At 38.2% G+C, this 22,330-nt stretch overlaps 1 protein-coding gene and 1 pseudogene across 1 annotated transcript in view; both read left to right on the forward strand.

Annotated features, from left to right (window-relative positions):
* Positions 1-4,521: 4,521 nt before the first annotated feature.
* KIF21A (kinesin family member 21A) overlaps positions 4,522-22,330 on the forward strand; it is a 152,622-nt gene continuing 134,813 nt past the window's right edge. Inside the window, exon 1 of the mRNA XM_012638488.1 lies at positions 4,522-4,793. Coding sequence (XP_012493942.1) covers positions 4,750-4,793 — 44 coding nt within the window. The 5' untranslated portion in view covers positions 4,522-4,749. The remainder of the gene's footprint in view (positions 4,794-22,330) is intronic.
* LOC105805473 overlaps positions 4,829-22,330 on the forward strand; it is a 43,120-nt pseudogene continuing 25,618 nt past the window's right edge.

The following is a 22,330-nucleotide window of genomic DNA, read 5'->3' on the forward strand; positions in this document are numbered from 1 at the left end:
GCTTCCCTCAAGCCAAAACTTTCTGCCAATGCAAAAAGAAGGCATGGCATGCTAAAAAACACAATGACCAATGAACCCAGTCTTAGCCTTTCTTACTCATATTACTTCCCTGTAACAGACAACCACTGACTTTGAAAACAGAGAAGGAAAAGGAAAGACAGTTTCTTTTCTGTCTTTCCTTACTCATCTGTAAGCCAAAGGTAGGAAGTGTAAGTAGAATGTGCGTGTATCAAGACATGAAATGAAGTAATTTTGTGGAACGTTTCTACTGTTCAATTAAGAATGAAACACATATGCATGTATGAACTATGAAATAGGAATTGCATACTTTTTATAATTCTGTCAGGTTTTGGTCTGAAATGTCAGTTCTTAGTGAGTGCATGGCCAAAGAATGACCAGACATACCAAGGTAAGGCAAGCATGAAAATGAGGTTTATTGAAGAAAGATAGGATTATAAAACAAGAGCAAGATATAGGTTTATAGAGCATCATACATACACCACAGATGACGACTGGACCCATTGTTGCAGCAAAGGGAGAGTCGAAGGAAGGGCGCAAAAAGGGCTTGGTTATGGTCTGTATCTTATTTTACAGTGCCTGGATTGTGACCTCCCTCTTGGTTCAGACATCACCATGGAACCACTTTGATTGGACAGTTGGGACTCATATGACCTGAGCATTAACTATGCATTTGGGTTGTTCCAGTTCAATTTCCGGACTCTATGGTATCTATGCCACCAGGCCGATGGGCTAGAGAGTCCTCTGCATTCTTTTGCAGCTGGCAGGGTAAGTTATGATTGGCTGATTCATAGGGTATTCCCTCTTCCCCCAGGTATAGCAGTCACTGGGGGGAGGATCAGGGTGGGGCAGGACCAAGATGGAGGCGTGGGGCCCAGCCTTGTCCTTCTTCCCAGGTGGGGCAATTGCCCCAAGGCAACAGCACCCACTTTCATCCCCAGGAGACCTGGAATCCCTATCTACCTAACAATTCCACATGCGAATTAAATGCTCTTCTGTTCACAGTTAATAAAACATAAGTATATACTATGTACAATTTAAAGATGAATGGAAAAATTCAGGCAAAAGACCTAAAATTTTAACTTTTCTTTATGGAGAATGACATTAAATAGCAAAAAAAAAAAAAAAAGAGGAAGAAGAAAAGTAAAAGCCAAAAAACAGCAACAACGACCAAAAAAACCAAAACCAAACAAAGAAAAACCAAAAAATACCGTGACAAGAGAGAGCTTACAAGAAAGGGAAAAGCTTTATGTGTTGGTACCTTTCACACCATTTTTATCCTCTTTTTTTGTTAAAGATCCCACACATTTTCATTTTGTACTAGGCTGTGCAAATCATGTAGCTGTCCTTTGTGGAGGTGCTACTTTAGATTGGGTGATCAGGAGAGGCCTCTGAGAAAATAGGATTTAAGCTGATACCTGAAAGTCCAAAAGGAGACAAGCATGGGAAGGTCTCGGGAAAGAATATTCCAGTTAGAGGGAATAGCTAGGGCAAAGAACTTAAGGCAAGAAAAAACTCGATCTGCTCAAGAAATAGAAAGAAGGCCAGTCTCACCAAAAAGTAATGGTTAAGGCACAGAGTGGCAAAAGATGAGGTCTGAGTTGGGAGGGGTGAGAGTGTGAAGGCCCCTAAATTCTAAAAGAATTTATTCTGTTTGTGTTAGGTAATCATTGGAAGGTTTTAGGCCAGAGAAAGACATAAATAACTTATGTTTAAAAGGTCATTCTTCCTGCACTGGGGAGGCAAGAGTGAACTCAGGGAGACCATCCTGAGCAGTTTATACCTGAAGAATTTCTCAACCTTCCAGGTAGAAGTTATCATATTTTTATCATAATTTCTATGAGCCCACTTATGAATTTTCAACTTTATCTCCCTGAACTAGATGGTAAGCTCCTTGTAGGCACTGACATTGTCTTATTCTTCTCCATATCACTAGTGTCCAGCATTGTTTGCAAACAGCAATCTCTTATTAAATATTTAATGAGTGAATGGACTGGAATAGGATTTATTTACTTATTTATTTACTTTTGTGCTAAAAGTTCTGCCCATGGATCTTTCTTCAAAATAAGATAATTAATTAGACAAGCCATAAGGAAAGTCCTTATAGCGCTGTAAAGGAATTTGGAGTAAATATAAAATAGGTAATTAATTTTACAATCTTTGAAATTTGGAAGAAAATTACTGACTTGGTCTTCAACATGAAATAGAATTTTTACACTGCTTCTTTCTGAAACTGTATGCAATATGAACCCAAAGCCACAGCTATTATTGGTGCTAATGTTTTCGCCAGAAGTTCCAGCCTGGTGGTTTGGGACTGAAGTTGGCCTGAGATATATTTTGATTGGTTTACATGGCATGTGAATATTATGCTGAATTAGTAGTTGATGTTTAAAACTAAGGAGTTCTCACATAAAGGTCTGATTTTTCTCTTTCTCTTGAGAAACAACAAATATATTATACAAGTAAACAAAAACTTGGCAGCATTGGGTTTGCAGTCTGTCAGACAACGCTCAGGTGAGGATGGCCACTGCCTCTGGAAGAGGCCTGTGTCTCTATTTTATCATAGTCCTCACCTTGCCTGCTGCACTCACTTGAGTTACCTGCTGACTTCTGTAGGCATTTATGTTTGTGATCTCTCCTACTGAGACATATATGTTTTAGTGCTATTCAGTATGAGAACTTTTTTTGATTTTTTGTTGAGATAGGGTCTCTGTCACCCAGGCTGGAGTGCAGTGGTATCATCATAGCTCACTGCAACCTTGAACTCCTGGGCTCAAGCTATTCTCCTGCCTCAGGCTTCTGAGTCGCTGGGACTACAGGTGTGTGCTACCACGCCTGGCTAATTTTTCTATTTTTTGTAGAGACGGGGTCTTCAAGCTGGTCTTGAACCCTTGGTCTCAAGTGATCCTCCTGCCTTGGCCTCCTAAAGTGCTAGGATTACAGTGAGAACTTTTTTTTTTTTAAAGAGGGTCTTAAATGATACAAATTCTTCTTTCATTTTCTTGCTAAAAGTGCTCAGCTATTCTAACCTTTCTTGCAGCTTTCATCAATCCAAGGGGCAAATTGGCCAGTCCAGATCCAGCCAGATATGGGCCTGCCAGGGCAAAATGAAGTGCAGCTCTGATTAGTTAATGGATAAATATTGAGGCTGGGGAAGGCCCTCCTGAGGGTAGCCAAAAGAGAGCTTTGCCACCAGTTTGGTCTATAGAAGGATACCCATCTCTGTCCTCTTTACCTCCCAGTTACGTGTCTGTTAAGACTTAGGGATATCGAGATTAAGGGACAAAATAGGTTTACAATTATCTATAATTACATATCCCATGGCCCTTCCCATGGGTTTAAATCCTTAAACACTTCTTGTTTGTTCCAAAGTGTGCTGCCTATCTGAACCACGCTGCTGTATCATGGCTGAATAGGATGATTAGGTGTGTGATTTTAGATTGTAGGTACTTGGGGTAATGCCTTTATTTCTATAGTGCCATTTAATCTATGACACTGTTTTGTACAAACCCACGTGTTTATTTACAGAAATGTATGGGCAGTCCACAAAAGATGCTCTGTGGTAAAGATAATAAAGGCTGTTTCCACAGAGCTATCTAAAGGCATGTGGAAGTACAATAGCGACAAACAGAAGCCACAATGGGTCAATGTTGACAGAATCTGGGGATTGGGAGGTGCTTTCGAAAGGCCAGAAGAGACAAAAAATCAGTTTGGAAGGATTCACTACACAGCAGGTCTGGGTGGACATTGAGTTTGGGGAACACTTGGCAGTACCAGGGTGCAGTTCATTCACCAGTGTACAAATGATTTAACAGAAACGCATTCAGGAGTCTCCGAGTAAATCATTTCCCCATCCCACCCTAGCTGGTAAATGGGCGATGGACTGCAGAACAGCCCAGCTGCCCAGAGACAGTAGACAAACCGGAGAGCCAGCTTAGTATGAATGACTGCAGGGAGGGAGGGCGTTTAGCGGGGGGCGAGGGAAGGGGGTCAAAGTCCAAGCTGAAGAGAGGACAATAAGGCTATGCGTGGAAACAAAGCCTAAGCAGAGCAGCAGCTGGCTGGTTCCTGGCATGCTGCTGAATCAAGCTTTGATTTTAGAAGGGACACTGGCACCAGCGCGTGCAGTGGCCACTTCATTCTCGCAGAAGAGCCTGGAAGGGCGCACAGGCTGGTTGCCCTCGGGCGTGGGCAGCCGGCGGCTGGCATCCCTCCCCCTCGCGCCTCCCTGCCCAGCAGCGCCAGGCAGTGTCCCGCCAGGGGCAGGGCGGGGCGCGGGCTGGGGGAGGGCGAGGTGGGGCCGGGCTGAGCTGCCGCCACTGACGCAGTGCGGGGCGAGGAGCCCTGAGTGCCCCGGCGGGCGTGGAGTCCCGTTCCCAGCCGCTGGGAGGCCGCGTCCCTACCGGAGGGGGCAGGGCTCACTCACCCGGCCGCCAGGAGGCCGCCGGCGGCCTGCTCGCCATTCAAGCGCGGCTCGTCCCCGCCCCAGATCCTAGGGGGTGCGCGGGGAGAAGGGGCGGGCGCCCGCGCACGGTGAATCACCTCCTCCTCTTGCTGCCTCAGCGCCGCCGCCACCTTTCCATTCAGTCGCCCAACATGGCTGGAGCGCGGCAGAGGTGAGCCGGCCGCCCTCAGCCTCACCAGCCTACTGCGCCCGAGCGCCGCGGCTCCGGCGGCGCCTCAGCTCTGCGGTGCAGAGGCCCAGGGGCCCAGCCGCCGCTCGCCGCCAGCATGTGGGGCTCCCCCGACGAGAGCTCGGTGCGGGTGGCTGTCAGGTGAGGACGGGCTGCGGGCAGCGGGCGCGGGCGGTATGCTGGCCACGGGCTCAGGGCGCCGGGAGGACCTGCTCTGGCCCGGGGCACTGGCTGCCGGGTCAGAGCGACCTGAGGGGCGTCTCGGCCGGGATCGGCGGCTGAGGAAACTGAGGCAGCGGGTCCCCGCTGGCCTGGCGCGCGAGGCCGGGTGCTCTCCGGGAGACCCTGCTGCCCTCCTGCCGTCTGCGTTTGCAGGTGGCTGGCGGCTGCGCGGCGCCAGGTCCCCGGGGCGTCCCGACTCCTCACGGGGAAGAGCTGTCGCCGCCCGCCTCTGCCGGGTCCCGAGCCCAGGGAGCAGTCGCCTCAGGTTTGGCCGCCTTGGGCGATCGCCTGTCCGGCTTTGCCCGGAGGAGCTGCCTCTCGGCTGGCTAAGGTGCCTTTTCTAAAAAAAATTATTTATAGAGTGTCTGTCATACGTGTTCTTGCAGCTCCGGCCTTCTGAGGCAGGAGACAAAGCATCAGACTGACAGCGCTGGCGACGGCGGGGCCCGCCGCCCACCTGGGTTCTGGATGTCGGTGCAAATGGGGCGTCATTTTAAGCATCACAGGGAACCAGAAACGCACAAGCGTGTCGGTAGAGGAGACAGATCTGACCTCTTAGGCACTGGAATGGGAATTGTATTTAAGGTTAAAATTCACTCATGGATAGGTCTGTAGAAGGAGGAAAATTCTTCAGCAAGAGCGAGGGTTAAATGGGTGCCTGGGTGGAACATCCTGAGGTTAAGCAGGGTGGATACAAAATAATAGTAACGTTATACGCGCCTGTGTGTGCGTTTTGAAACACTAGATATATCAAAATTATATTTTGGTCAATGACATGCACGAGTATTCAATGTAATTTAGACTGTTTTGATACATATCGAGAAGGAAAGCTCTGACAGTTGCTCATGGAAAATTGCAACATCATCACACTGTTTGAAAAATTAATGAAGCATTCATCGTGGAGTAAGTGCGTGCCTTTCACGGCTCTGGGAGTCTACTGTTAATTCACGTATCTTTATTTATACTTTAAGGGTTATAAAAATAATCTGTCCTCCAAGAAATTCAGAATTATTAAAAATCTTCCACCCTTGTGGTCCTTCTGGAAAATTATTTTAAAAATTCTATCATGTAAGCCTTTTTTGTAGTTATTATTTTAGTGACGAATCTTGGTTAGGCATAGAAATGGCAGTTTTATATACTATATGCTTTGTATCTTTAACAAACTTACAGAATAAAATGAATTTTAAAGATTTTTTTATTCCCTCATTTTATAGATGAGGAAATTACCACTCATGGAGGTGGCAATTTTATGACTATTTAGAATTACCTGTTATAAAGCTTTTGAAGTTTTAATTTGGCCTTCTTGGTTATTTTAGGGCTACTTATTCTATTGTTAGATACTACTGTTCCCTGCTACTGCTTCTCTTTTTGCCTTTTAATATGAATTAATGACTGCACTAGGGCAGAGCAAGGAAATGAAAAAGACAGAAAACCCAGTAAGAAGCAATTTTATTAACAGATCTGATCAAGGAAGGTGAAGAAGGAGCATAAAATATTAATGAAAATAGATTTGGCTGTGAGAAAAACTATTTTTAGAGATTTGAGATTTTTATGTGTGAATTCTCTAGAATATCATAAGGCAATTATTTGACCATTCTACTAAATTTGATGCTGCTTCCAATGGAGGCAAGCAGAGCCATGGATGACTCTAAAATGACATTGATTGATAAATAACTTATGATTGGTTCTGTTTTGCTTTTGTTTGAGACAGATTCTTGCTCTGTCGCCCCAGCATGATGCAGTGGCATTATCGTAGCTCACTGCAACCTCAAACTCCTGGGCTCAAGCGGTCCTCCTGCCTCAGCCTCTTGAGTAGCTGGGACTATAGGCATGAGCCACCACGCATGGCTGATTTTTCTATTTTTTTTGTAATGACAGGGTCTCACTCGTGCTCAGGCTAGTCTCAAACTCCTGACCTCAAGTGATCCTCCTGCCTCAGCCTCCCAGAGTGCTAGGATTGTAGGCATGAGCCACCGTGCCTGGCCAAATAACTTATGAATGGTTTTGGTATGCATATTAGCACTTTTTAGGTGAATGAATGTGGGTCTGATTTGGGGGGAAAGTTTTACAGAAGTTTTAATAGAACTTAGTAAGCCACATTGTGAAAATCCAATTTGGTGAAATTGGGGATTTTTTCATTAAATACATTGTTCTATGAACAGAGCTACTCTCAAAACTTACTTTATATAGGACAAAAATAACTTATGTTTATATAGCACTTTAGTATTTGTAAAGTGCTTGGATATATATTATTGATTTATAACAAATTTTTACTGAAGGTATATCCCCATCTCTTTTATCCTGATTTCTGAGCTAAAAATAGTAATGATTGTTTGATACATATCATGTGCCTGGGTTAATGCTGTGTGTTAAGAGGTTTTATATCATGTAAAATCTCATTTATTTCTCACAACAATCTGTGACTTAGGTCCTGTTATTATTATGGCCATTTTATAGATGAGGAACAGAATGATTAAGTAAACTGCCCAGAGTTAAGCTGATAGCAAATGGTAGACCAGGGTTCCAACCCAGACAGCTCAATTCTATAGGTCAAGTTCTTAACTATTAACCCTGTGGAGGTGAGAAGCAAAAACATGTTTTTTGAAGTTTTATTTAGCTTTACTTAAGGTCAGTTTCCTCTTCTTGGTTCTGTATGAGTTCAATTACAAATGAATGGCTTTGACAGGTTATTCACATCTCCATATTGCTAGAAAAGATACACTTTCCAGAAAGAGAGGAACTGAACTTAAATCAACTAAAATATTTCCTCAGATTCTTTAATCCTTCTAGTGTCTTGTGATCCTACCTCCAGTTTGTGACAGGCATCATGCATCAGCAACATAAATAAATCAACACAAAATTTCGCATCTATACACAAAATCAGCAGAAGCATTTGACCTGTTTTTCTCTTTAGATGAATAATGTAATAACAGATAATGGAGAGTTGACTCCACTGTGTAAATCCACAAAGCATGCTAGAAGTGCTTGTGTTTTATTAGAGGCTTATCAGTATGTTAAAGCTCATGACTCTATTGCAGTTTTCTCAAAATAAGTGCATGGGTCATATAAGGCTTAAGAAGAAGATGCTAAACAGAAAGTTTCTTGTTTAGGGGAGAACATTTTTTATTCAATTTCCAAAAATGCCTTTTGACAGTATATTTGAGGTGTTCTGCAGGTTATCTTTCATTGAGGTAGAGTAGATGTGGATTCAGATGATAGCCCTTGCTATTCAACCCCATGTGGCTATGGAACACTTGATTTATGATTCATGCTACTGAGGAACTAAATTTTTAATTTGTTTAATTTTAATTAATTAAAATTAAAATTTAAAAACTGGTCCTTGATCCAGTTATGAGAAACTTTTAAGTATGCTTCAAACAACTTGGTTATGAGGATCTACTTTTTCAACTGTAAGGTTTATGAAATCTAAATACTGATAAAGTATTTCTGATGAAAATTTAGTGTCCAAATTAACACGTGGTGTAAGTGTGATATATACATTGGATTTCAAGACTTAGTCTGAAAAAGTGAATGTATAATAAATAAGATGTATCTCAATAATCTTTATATTGATTACATGTTGAAATGATATTTCGATTGCATTGAGTTAAATAAAATTATATTAAAATTAATTTCATCTATTTCTTTATCACTGTTTAAAAATGTGGCTATTAGAAATTTTAAAAGTGCATATGTGGTTCACATTATGTCTATTGGCTAGTGCTGCCCTATAATTTAAAAAAATTGGAGGAATAAGTATAGAATAAAACTGTTTACAACCTCTCCATCACAGATTAACCACACCCTTAGGTCAAGAATATACCAAAATATTGGGTGTCTGTTTTTAGTGTGGATACAATAACTTGTACATATATACATGTACGATGTGATTTAATAGCAACATTTTTTTTCCTCAGGGTGCATAGGTATAGAAAGGTATTGATTTCTGGACTTAATAATGTGGTAGCTGATTTTCTAGAAAATGTGGTAAGTTGAATGGATGGCTTAGATGTCATCAAATGAATCAAAAATGAACAATGAAGTATAATGTATATTCTATTCTTATTATCTAAGTATATTGACTTGAACTGAATACTTAACTCAAAATGGTAAAATCAATTAAACATTTTGAATTCTAAATCTAAGATATTATGAGCTGATGTGTCCTTTTCCTTATCTCTGACTGCTGACACAACAGATTTGAAACTTTTTCCAGAGCTTTAGCTTGCAAAATATGTCAAGAGCTTGATGAAAATGGAGATACAGAAGGGACCTTTGTGTTTTCATGTCATTGTATCTGATAACTAAAATTTCTTTGCTTGGCTTTGGCAGAGAATTATATATATCCTTGACAGTGAGTTTGGATTAGTGTATAATGTGGTCTAATTTGTGTTTCAGTTTGCTGTGTTTTCACCTTACTAAAGCACTTTTAAGAAGTGGCATTGCTTAGCAAGCCTAAGGCCTGGCTGGATACTCAGAAGCTCAGTTTTAGGTCTGTCACTAGCACTTATTTACAATGTGACCTCCCTACACTTTTCTTTTTCCCTATGCTGAGGTGGCAACCTAAAGGTGCTAAAAATTATAAGAACTTTTTGTGTACAGTCTGTTCTTTATGACTTTTGTTATTGTTGTTAGTCAAACTGTTGGCACTAACGATGCCTCTTTATTAACAGGAACTATTTTAACATTCCAAACTTTACTTTTCCAATAATGTTTTTTATTTAGGTACCCTTGTTACTGAAAAAAAAAAAACCAAAACACAAAACAAAGCATTTAGGCTGTTACGGTCGCTTTGTCCCATTCTGGTTACAATGCACATGAACAATATTTTATTTAGTCTATGTTAAAATCCTGTGAGGTAGCTGGACAGATATTATTATCTTTATTTTACAGAGGAAAAAAACGAGTCTCAAGGTTTCTCAGCCACTCGGTACCAGAACTGGAACTCAAACTCAGATTTCTGACGTCTGTTTCCGTGCTCTTAAACATATTTCCAAATGTTTAAAAGTTTTTGTGTGTACTGATTTCAATGTAATAAGGGTCTTTTAAGTTGAAACACTAAATATACATGTGAGGTAATTATTTGGAATAATTTAATGTTTAGAAAATATGGAAGTGGATGAGCATGGCCAACATTTATTTTACGGAATTAGATGGTTATTTGGTGTTTGGTCAATTGTTTATTCCTTCTTTCCTTAATTCAACAAATATTTATTAAGTGCCTACTGTGTGCCAGACACTTTCCTACCACAACGCACATGACACACATGGTCCCTGCTTTCATGGAGCTTGGATCTAGCAGTATGATGCTCTTTAAATACACAAAATATGTTGGAACTAACAAAAAATAGAATCCATGGCACAAACTAGAAATGAAAGACAATTGTTGGAGTTAAGATTTTATTTCTCACTTACTTTTTTAAATAGCACTTTTTTAGTCCATACATTCCTCAAGAACAATGAGTTAAAAGAAAAAGCATGCCCTGCTTCCAAACATATTTCATATAAAAATTGAACTCCAAAGCCAAGGAGGATATTATTTATATCATGTCATACTTGGTATATATGACCTACTTTTATGTATTTGGATCAGGAAGTAATGGAAATGACAGAGAGGAGACTAAAGAGCTATCAGATGATGTGAGTTGAAAGCCAATGAAATTATCTTATTTACAAAATATGAGTTGGTACTTTTTCTTCAAATATAGTTTATTAAATTTATAAAGTGTGGTGGACCTGTTCATTATTTAGAACTCCATGGAAGTTCAGGTTTCATGTCTAATTATTACTGCCCCTTGAGCTCTTGCCATTTTACCTGCTAATTGGTTAATATTTTGATGCATAATTATGGGGTAGTGAATGATGCACTAGAAATTCCAGTTTAGTGAAGCCATGAAAGCAGAAATTATCTTGGCAATTAATACCGTAATCTGCTTAATCTTCCAATTCTCATCAATTTCTCCTCAAAGAAGTTGACTTGAAATATTCATTATTATGGATGTTTTTCCCCAAGACATGTTACAACTCACCTGTGAGACTCTGACTTATAAATGGTTCTTTTCTGTCAAAATCACATGTGACCTGACATCATCTGAGTTTCAGATTAGGAAGGAAAACGCATCAATGAAAATACATGTCGGATAATAGACAGTATTTATATAATGTAGGTCATTAGAATAATTTTATTCAAAATAAAACAAAGTGTGTGTTGTTATTTTCAGTACTTCTGTCTGGAAAGGGGATTTGTGAATTCAACGTGGTTTTCCAGTGGATTAACTATTTAATCTTCTCAGAGTGTTAAAATAGTTTTCCCATGTCTTAGGCATTATTTGAAGCAAATGACAGCAAGCCAAAGGGACAGTTTTCATAATACCATACAATTATTGTGAGATTTTTTTGAATGTTTAAGAATTGTATTTGAGATTCCTTTGTCATTTGTTTTTTGCAATTATTAAAATTTTGTAAAGCTGGGTACAGTGGCACATGACTGTAGTCCCAGCTACTCTGAGAAGCCAGGCAGGAGGATCGCCTGAGGCCTGGAATTCGAGACTGCAGTGTGCTGCAATTGTACCTGTGAAAAGCCACTGCGCTCCAGCCTGGGTAACATAGTAAGAACCCGTCTCTAAAATAATTTTCAAAGAATTATATATTAAACATATTTTATTTTATGGTTTCTCGGCCACTAAATACTAGAATTATACCCCTATAATTATTGACAAAACAGATTTTAAAGTCGAAAGGGACTTTGAAGGGACTAGATGGTTGAGCCCTCTTCTTTGAGATAGTTGAGACAATAAAGGCCCAGAGAAGTTGAAAGAATTGCTTGAGGTCATGCAGCTAGAAGCTCAAGGCTTCTGTTGATAAGTGCTGTGGATTTTCTAGGACTTCATGTCTTGTTAGCAGACATCCCAGAAATAGAATATCTTTATATTAAAAAAAAACACACACACACCAACAGTATAGTTTTGATCCCTTAATCATGCCTTATAAAAGTTTAGTTTGATATTTAGATGAGTTCCTCCACGCTCAGTGCCCATTATTTTGGCTTTATGAGTGCCTCAATTCTAGGAACTATACCAGTGATTCTAACAAGGATCTCAGGTCTAACAAGAAACCCAGGTCTAAATTTTGAGGTTTCTGGTATATTAAAATAAGAAGAAATGCCAGAACTGTGGTATAAAAATAATGTAGATTGCTTTCAACATTTACATGTAACACATTAATGCTTTAATAACAACAACAGAAATATAATTTGTATGTAGCCTAATTTGGAAATAATTTTAAACATGTAAATATAAGGTTTTTTGGTGAATTCTAGGCCTGGGACATGTGGCTTCCCCACTCTTCCCCACCTTGGTTCTTAACACTCTTTTCTTCCTTTTTTTTTACTCCAGCAGTCTAAAAGGATTAGAGAACATTCTAGTAATAACAGCCTCACAACAGGGAAGGTGGCTGGAGGGTGAGGTGAGGTGAGGCATATTTATGGGGATCTGGAATGGAAGATAGAGGTAGAAATCAGAGTGGTTTCAAAAGATCCCCTTTTGAGTGTTACTTCACTAGATTGGTGGTTCTTAAGCTTTTAAATAACGTCTCAGCCCTTCCCACCCTTATTTCAGAAGGAAATAAAGAATACAACACATTTTGATTGTGATGGAGGCCTGTCATCCAAAAGTGCCCTAAATCCCACCTCTACACAAAGCTTTTCTAGATTGCTGTTATGCAGAGAAATTTATGCCTTTTGGGGCCGTAGACCTTTCTTACATAATTCTTTTCTCTCTTCCTCTGAAATTCCAATAGGAGAGACATATACAATATGATGATTTTTGCTGTCTGCTCGAAATGTTCCCCAAACTCAAATAATATTTAATGCTTTTTTTTTTTTAAAGAAAATACTAATGTGTTGGTGGCATTATTACAATAGAACATTTGAAGGACATTGGGATTATTGATTTGAAACAAGTAGATATCTAAATGCTTAGTTTGGAATGAAGGTCATTTGGGATTTAACCCCAGGGTCAATCTACTTTGGTGACTTGTTCACTTCCATATGCTTCCTTAGTAAGAGAAAAGAACCAAGAAAAATGTTGAAACTTGGTAGAGGAGAGGTGGAGATCATGGACCCTTCTGCGAGCTAAAAATAATCAAGAACAGCTCAAGGTTTATTCCCCACTTTTCAAATCTGTTAATATGCAGTAGGATTTTAGTTTTTGAAATTGGATTTGAATTATTCTCAACTTTGGAAAGCTGTGTCTGTCACTTGGGCATGACAATATCATAGATCTCTGGATATGATGAAGGAATTAAAGTTTTTCAGAGTAGACATTCACATTCTTTGACACAGCTATGAAGTCAATTAGGAGTTGTTTTAAATAAGAAACTTTATCTTTCAGCAAGCTGGAACAAGAGACCTTGGCGAAAGTCAATGTAGTTCATAATGATGCAGCATATTGATCACATGGTATATTAGTGAGGCATATGGCATATCTCACCTCAATTGTGTTACTCTTGATTATATTTACTTTTTTGGATCAAAATTTATTCATTTATTACATAATTATTGAATGTCTACTGTGTACTGGAATCTCATAAGCTAGAGCCATTAAAGCCATTGAAGGCAAAGTGCTACTATAATAGACTATAACAGAATAGCCCTGGACAGTTAGAAGACTGTTTTGGTCTGTACTCTCATGATAAATTCAGTCTTGGCTATATAGTTCTCTACCTATCTCAGTAGATTTGGGAAGGAATCAAAAGAGACAACCACATGAAAACACTTGGAAAATGGTTTTTACACAAACATAGATAGTAATATTATTACAGATGAATTTGATATAACTAACTGTTATGGTTTGAATGTGTTCCCCAAAGTTCATGTGTTGGAAACTTAATCCCCAATACAACAGTGTTGGGAGCTGGGGCCTAATAAGAGGTGATTAGTTCATGAGGGCAGAGCCCTCATGAATGGATTAATGTCATTATCAAGGGAGAGGGTTAGTTACCCTAAGAGTGGCTTTGTTATAAAAGTCAGTTCAGCCCCTTCTTGCACTATTGAGCATATGCTCTTGCCCTTCTGCCTTCTGCCATAGGATGATGCAGCCAGGACCTTGCCAGATGCAGGCCCCTTGACCTTAGGCTTTCCAGTCTCCAGAACTGTAAGAAATAAATCTCTGTTCATTATAAATTACCCAGTCTGTGGTATCCTGTTAAAGCAACACAAAACAGACTAAGACATCAATGATGGGCATGTTAGTTATATTCCAAACTCTAGCAATTGGGTTAGTTACTCTCTGATGTGTAACCCATAACTGGAATTTGCAAAGTGCTTCAAAGGTGTTTGTTTCTATTTTTTTTTTGAGTGTCTATTACTTGAACCGCTATAAATGATACAACATTCTATAATCACATACTATCCTGCTCTACCCTACCACTTTTTTTTTTAATAGTTTAGTAGAATCCACCACTTTTATTCTTTCTTTCCCCATATGGGCTTTTAACTGGTATAGTTTTTAGTGTTTTGTAAAGTTACAACCATGTACTTTGTAAGAGCAATAATAATTTTGAGTTTTACTTTTTTTTTTGAGACAGGGTCTCACTCTGTTGCCTGGGCTAGAGTACCATGGCATCGTCATAGCTCACTGCAACCTCAAACTCCTTGGCTTAAACGATTCGCCTACCTCAGCCTCCTGAGTAGCTGGGACTACAGGCCTGTGCCACCACACCTGGCTAATTTTTCTATTTTTTTGTAGAGATGGGGTCTAGCTATGTTGCTCAGGCCGATCTTGAACTCCTGCTCTTAAGCGATCCTCCCGCCTTGGCCTCCCAAAGTGCTAGGATTACAGGCATGAGCCACTGTGCCCAGCCTGAGTTATACTTTTTACTAATTTCTTAAGCTAGTGTAAGAGGATGATGAGTAAATTAGATAATAAAAATATGAATTTTCCTTCTGAATTAGCTTGTACTAGATTTTTGAAACTATTGCTAATGCTTTCCTTTTGCTTCTTCTCATCAACTGTGGCAACAAGCCACTAAACTAGGCTATGGATAAAAGAGCACTGTAAGGGGTAAACTTCTGCTGAAAGGAACAGAAGTAATAATGTATATAATTTTTAATTAGAAATTTACTTTTTAAATAATTTTTTCTGGGACCTGGAGCTGATGGGGCAATGTACCTGCAATACTCATTGATAGAACTCATGTTAAGACCTAGCTGAAGGCATTTGAAAAGAAAACTGATGGTTAGAATCAGGAAATAGATCTTGCAAGCCTTGTCTAATTATCTCAAAATCAGCTTGTAATTTCGTAAGAAAGTTATTTTTGTTTAATTTTTTTTCCTATTGAAATAGGGTAATCACATTAGAAAAATATCAGGGAAAAGATGAGAAAAACAGTCAATAGTAGTTCACCACATTAATATAATTACTATTTGCATTTTGGTATATTTTTTTTTAGTCTGTTTTCATATGTGTACCTACATTTTTTTTAAAGTGTTGTAATTAGCATGTGGATATCCTTTTGTAACTTAATATTTACCGCCCTGGAGTATAGCATGAGGATTTTCCCCTGTCTTTATATTAAGGAAGAACCTTTTGATTAACATGCTAAATATTATATGCCATCTGCTTTATTTCAATAATTCAGTAATATATATGTTAAATTCAGTGCATCCAATAGTAATTTAATTGGCAAGCCTTTATTATTTAATAAGGGCATTAATTTCATTTTTCTAAGAGCTGTGCTGTCTCCTATGATTCTTGGTAATGTTTTCATTTCTGCTGATGAGCACTGACTCTACAAATGATAATTTCCTGGAATTAAAGTGGGGAGCATAGTGCTGTTCACTCAGAATATGTGGTTAAGTGTTACGGTACTGAGGATGCTTTTCAGAAAAAGATATATTGATGCTTAATTTTAACTTTTCACCTATATCTATAGAAAGATATAATGTATTAGGATAATAAAGACATTTGCTCAACGTAGTATTCTAAGCCACTAATGATAAATCAAACACAAGTTCATAACTGTTTCATGTTCCTTAAAAATCAAAGTGTTTCTAAAGCATTTATTTTGCTTGTTTTTACCTCAGTCAACACAAAACACTTCTGTTTGAGTCAGCTGTTTGTCACCTAGTCTGCATCTGTCCTGCCCTGTAATGGAGATTGTCAACTGCTAATTCAACATGAGATTACAGATTTCATTCCTGGTTATTTGACCTGCCATTTAAAGTTCCTTAATCCAAATGTGACATCTGTGACATTTTCAAGTGTCAATTTAGACAATACAATATGAGGCTTTTGAATTTTAGTTTGCCAACTTGCCCTTAGATTGGCAACAAATTCCATCTGTCCTTGATTATATTCTTATCTATTTTGTTACATAAGCGCAATTGGATCTTCTGTTGCCTTTGTAGCAGATCAGTTCTTGTCTTTGAGTCTAGGGTTTCTTTAGCTACCTCTGGTTTTTAATTTTTTATTAACTTGGTATAAGTCATCATAATTTTTCACAGGCATGTGTCCTATGACTGTGGCTGTCCTTTGAATCCCTGTCTTCCTTAACCTCTTTCAGTTGAAGTCCGATGCCCTAAAGGGCAGACTCAGTCCCTCTTGAGTTTCTGGGTCAGTCCTAAATAAAGCCACGGTAAATCAGAGCAGTGGTTTTTGCTCCGTCAACCCAGTAGTCTGAAATTTATTTTGCTTCTCCAAACTTATTGATTGTGCCTGTGCTTTTAGGTTCATAACCTTCACTATAACCTACGATTTTATTTGTACAGACTTGGCTTCTGTCTTGGTTTCTTGATTTATATCTCTTTCACCATATCTTGAATCTAAACCCACTGATTAAGTGAAATTATTGAAAGCCCCCTGTCTGTGGAGACAGAAACTTGTTGCCTTTTGTTCCATCTGGGATCTCCTTCAACTCATCTGGGCCACTCAGAACTAGAAGCTGCCACCATATCAATCCCACTTGTGTACACAGGCTGGCACTGATCAAGTCTGAGTCACCTCTGGACCTCACTTCACTTCCACGTAATCCAGGCCTCTGGCCAGCCTAGTTGTTTAGTTTTCTCCTTTACCCCATGTCAGCCTGGAGTCCCTGGTATATTTTGAGAATAAAATCACCTGAGATCGAGAAGCTGGGATTTTGGTATGTGTCTTAGTCTATTTTCTGTTGCCATAACAGAATACCACATAGGGGTAACTTATAAAGAAAATAGTATATATAGCTCACAATTCTGGAGGCAGAGAAGTCCAACAGGATGGCGCTGGCATCTGGTGAGGGTTTTCTTGCTATATTGTAACATGGTAGAGGGACATCGCATGGGAAGAGGGAGGGAGTGTGTCCACTCAGGTCTTTCTCTTCTTATAAAGTCACCAGTCCCATCATGGGAGCCCCATCCTGATGACCTGATCTAATCCTATTACCTCCCAAAAGCCCTACCTCCAACCAACATGTGAATTTGGGAATTAAGTTTTCAACATATGAAATTTGGGGGACACATTCAGAAAATCATAGCAGTATGGGATTGACATGAAACACACACACACACACACACACACACACACACACACACATGTGCGTGCACGCGCGCACACCCATAAAGGAGTTGATTGAATCTGGCCAACATGGTATAAAGTATATTAGTGCTAATAAGCAAAAAGAAATTGATAATTTCTGTTTTTAATTTATTTTTTAAATTTTATTATTTACTTTTAATTTTTTTTATTTCAGTATATTATGGGGGTACAAATGTTTAGGTTACCTATATTGCCCTTGCCCAACCTGAATCAGAGCTTCAAGCATATATTTGTTTCTTAATATTAGTTGATGAAAAAGATTTTCAAGTTCTTATGATATTTTGGTTAAAAAGCATATATGGGTTTGTCAAGAAATTTTGAAGTTTAAATCCTCATCTGTAGCTCTCCTGATTGTCATTTTGCAATGGAAAATTTTGGTCACTCCTGAACTTTATGTACCTTTGCATTAATATGAAAATAGTTTTGTTGCCTTGTGTTGAGGCCATACAATATATGCACAGTGACAGGTTGGCATCTTACTTTTGATAAAGCAACTCAGAGATTGTGTGCTGGGTTAGATTGGGCCACTGGTGCACGCTGCAATTGCTCAGTAAGGGGCTAGCACATCTAGGTGAGTCAGTCATTGCTTTTTTCACAGCAGGGTCACTGACAATGGGATGGGATAGGGAAGAAGAATATGTGAGGGAATTAAGGGCACCAATTCTTGATAACAAGTAGCCATCCTGGCTCTTTAGTTCAATCCTTCTGCAGCCCTGTATTCCAGAGTAAAAGCATCAAGGCTCTGTGGCAATAATGCCTTCTCATTCCAGTATCTATCAAGGAACTGATGAGAACTGATTGATCTCCCCTCTCTCTTTTTCTGGCTCCACATCCCTATTAATTTTCTCTCTTGTCCTCATCCCTACCCCTTCTTTAATTTTATTTTCTTTTACAGCATGGCTTATTGAAAAAAGAGTATTGACTTTAGAGTCACAAAGAATTGAGTTAAAAAATTTCAGGGCAGTCACTTAACCTTTATGAGTCTTAGTTTTCTCATCTATAAAGTAGAGTTAATACCTATCTTATAGGGTTGTTAAGATTATAAAATGTTGTTTAGAAATGTTTGGGAGATGTTAGATTCTTTTCTTTTTTCTTTTAGTTTTACCTCTCTTCTTTTTCCTCCTCCTCCTCCTTCTATCTCTTATTTTCCTCTTTTTCTCTCCACTTTTCTATCTCTATCTCTAACTCTATTTTTTCTCTTCTAGGTGAGGTCTAATGACTAACCATAATTTCTTTTTTAATCACCTCAAGGTAGGATAATTTCTTTGACGAGCTCTTGTTTATAAAACTGCACTTTCATCTTGGTTGGTTTCTTCATCTGTGAAGTCAAGATAATAAGAATACTACCATCATAGGATTTTTATAAGAATTAATTGACATAAAGCATTCAGAATAATGCCTTGCACATAGTAATCCACAATAAATGTTAGTTGGATTAACTTGTAAAAATCTATCTCTTTAACAGAGATTCTTTTAAGCCTTTATTTGGGCCCCCTTTTTATAATTTATTATGTCTAATGATGAAGAAAAGGGATGGAAAGAGTACATTTATATTTGATAATATATGACCTTACTATCACCAGCTGAAGTCATCAGCATTGTATTATATGATAGAATGGATGTCTTGGTTTGTCTTTACTGAGTATGTTGAGTTGTGAAAGTCAAGATTGAGATGATTGTACTCTCTGGAGCAATTTGAATAAAATGTTTTCTTAATCTTTGTTCTCTGTTGGTATGTATACTAATGGAATTACATTCCTGTCCTGTTGATCTTTAAGGACATGGGGGATACTTATTGATTTCCAACTGCTTACCTGGCAAGGTGAGCTGTCATGTTAATCCTTAAACCTTTTAATTATATTGCTTAGTATATCATTAACCTGAGCTTATGCCAAAAAGATTTTTACTAAGACCCCAAAAGTGATCAGATGCACACACACATTTTATATATAAACTCTAAGAGAATATCTCATTATTTCCATGTGGCATACCTAGTTTGAAGTCATTTTTAAAGACTGACTGGAGTGATAATGTTCTCTTGCTAACTTAACAAAGACATTTGTGTTTCTTCTTTGTAGTTATGAGATAAGTCATCTTTAAATTTTAATTACCATGGTTGAATAAGAAAAAAACCAACAAACAAGTATTTGTGACTCTTTTTTTTTCTTAGCACCTCACTCAGTAATTGGGTCTTTACTGTTTACACAATATTAGCTGTTGAAACCTTTGACTGGATTAGTGAGTTTGCATTGAAAAACAAGTTTCAGAGAGATAAGATATCAACAAATGAAGCCTGAAACTTAAATGATCCTGAAAACAAACTTCACTTTTTAAGTCAGACCTGTTTAGAAAACAAACTTATTGAACTGTTAAAACAGATACCTCTTATGCCCTTCACAAAAGTTGGTTTACTATGAAATGAAACACTGTGGTGACAGATGGACCTAGAATATATGTGGTAGAAAGTTAAGTGAACTGTTGAGGATGACTAAGAGAGCCCTGTTTGCTGTCTTTGACAAGCAAAAGAATCATCCAAATATAAGATATTAAAATAATGAACACAATGGTAGAAATGGTTATATAACTAAGGATGAGTATCTTTCAAAATCATCCCTACCCTCATACTGCAAAACAGATGCTTATATATTGGAATTGTTTTTTGTACATTCTGATGAGAACTATGTTCTCTATTTACCTGGAAAAAAAAAAAGGTTCAGTAACAGGAATTTCTGTTTCCCAAAGCAGTCATGTTTGTGCCTTTTTTTCCTTTTATTTGCACATTACATAATTTTCCTTTTACAATTGAATCTTTTAAAATGAACTTTGGTGATGAAAGTAATGCTATTGGACTTTAAGTTCAAATCCCTTTTGTTCCATGGACTTCCTTTGAGGTGGTGGTGGTGTAAAAGTAGCCCTGTGGAAAAATAATGTTACACATTTCTATGATTCAGGTCCTTCTGTGTGTAACGTGGATAATACTTTTGCCAAGTACATTACAGACTCTTTTTAAGTGCACCTAGTAAAAATGTAAAAAGAAAGGTATTGCTCCAAGCTTGTTGTTAAACACAGCAGAAGTTACTTAAGTAAGTATTCTGATATCTAAAGAAATGAATTTGTAAGGATAATAAGTAGTTCCCATCCCTGACCATTCCAATTTAATTCAGATCAGATCAATTCAATGTATTTTAATTTAGTGAAATTCAATGTATTAGTTTTTGACCCTCACTAAGACCAAAATACTTTGCTAGGGAGTGCAAGATGAATCAGGTATGGATTTTGCCCTTGAAAAACTCAATCCAGTTGAGAGAGTCTTGCATGTCTATACAAGACCTGATGGCTCTCCCATGAAACATGCCAAAAATGAAGACAGATTATGTCTAAGCTATTGGAATAATCTACCCCTATAGACATTGTAATCATATTAGCAACTTTCTTAGGTGGAAAAATGACCTTTATTTTCCAAGATGGTAATGTAAATGCTTCTTAATAATTTAGATCCCATGACATCTAATCTTTGCAATCTCCTAATTTTTAACATAGATTCATTGGTTCATTTTTCTTCTCTTCTTCTGTATTTATCTTTTCTAATGATTTCCTAAGTTCTGTGCTCATTCTTTTTTTTTTTTTTTTTTTTGAGACATGATCTTGCTCTGTCACCCAGGCTACAGTGCAGTGGTGTCATCATTGTAACCTCTCTGCAACCTCCAGCTCCTGGGCTTAAGTGATTCTCCTGCCTCAGTCTTCCAGGTAGCTGGGACTACAGGGACACACCACCATGCCTGGCTAATTTTTCTATTTTTTTGTAGAGACAGGGTCTCACTCTTGCTCAGGCTGAACTCAAACTCCTGGCCTGAAGGGATCCTGCTGCCTTAGCCTCCTGAAGTGCTCGGATAACAGGTGTGAGCCATCGTGTCCAATCTCATTCCATTTTTTAAATTTTCTGTCAATGAAGTTCATCCTATTTTCATCATATATTAAATGCAAATATTTATTAACAACTGTTCATCCACACATACAAGGACATGGATTCATATATACATATGTACACGTATCCACATATCCTTTTCTCATATGGTTAGTTAATAACATTTATTCAGAATGGCTATCTTGGATCTGAGTGAGGTAAAAAGCTTCTATGAAAATTTCCTAAACTATTTCATTTCTAAAAATATTTTGAATACAATTTAACACTCCTTTGTTAACTGCTTATCTTTTCCTTATGTGTCCAATTCATCAATCTCAGTGTTCTGTGGGTACCAGGTTATGTTTTTTCTCAGTTGACCAGTGATCTGTTTATCATTCAAAGACCCAAAGACCCAAAGCATGTTAAACATTTAGTATTGATGAAGTTTTGCTCCTAAATCTTGAATAGACTTCTAGATGTTCTTGACAGCTTCATTTTTTTAGAATCTAATCTCACTTCTGTTAGATCTACCTTTCAGAGTAACCAGCTCTTATTATAAGGATGTGGCAGAAACATGATTTCTTAAAAGGAAAATGGGCTTTCGCATCAGGAAACTTATTTGAACCTGACTCCTTTCCTAGTTTTTAATCTTGGGTGAATTATTTAATTTGCCTGAGCCTCAGTTTCTTCATTTGTAAAGATATTGATAATATATACCTCATAGAATTATTCTCTTTTAAGGGTGCCTTTCCTAATTCTACCATATTCTTAACACTATAGCCCCTCAACATATGTAAGTATAATTTATATTATATGATAGTAGGTTTATTTATAGATTGCTTTGTAAATAATTGTCTTTGATATCTTGGGTTTTTGTTAGTTTTTAATTCCTCTTCTGATGGGCAGTGAATTATTCAAGAACAAGGATAGGCTCTTTTCTATCTTCTTTGTTCTTCTCTGTCAGTGCTTAATACATCAGC

Source organism: Propithecus coquereli, unplaced genomic scaffold, assembly GCF_000956105.1.
Source record: "Propithecus coquereli isolate 6110/MARCELLA unplaced genomic scaffold, Pcoq_1.0 Scaffold13, whole genome shotgun sequence".
NCBI lineage: Eukaryota > Metazoa > Chordata > Mammalia > Primates > Indriidae > Propithecus > Propithecus coquereli.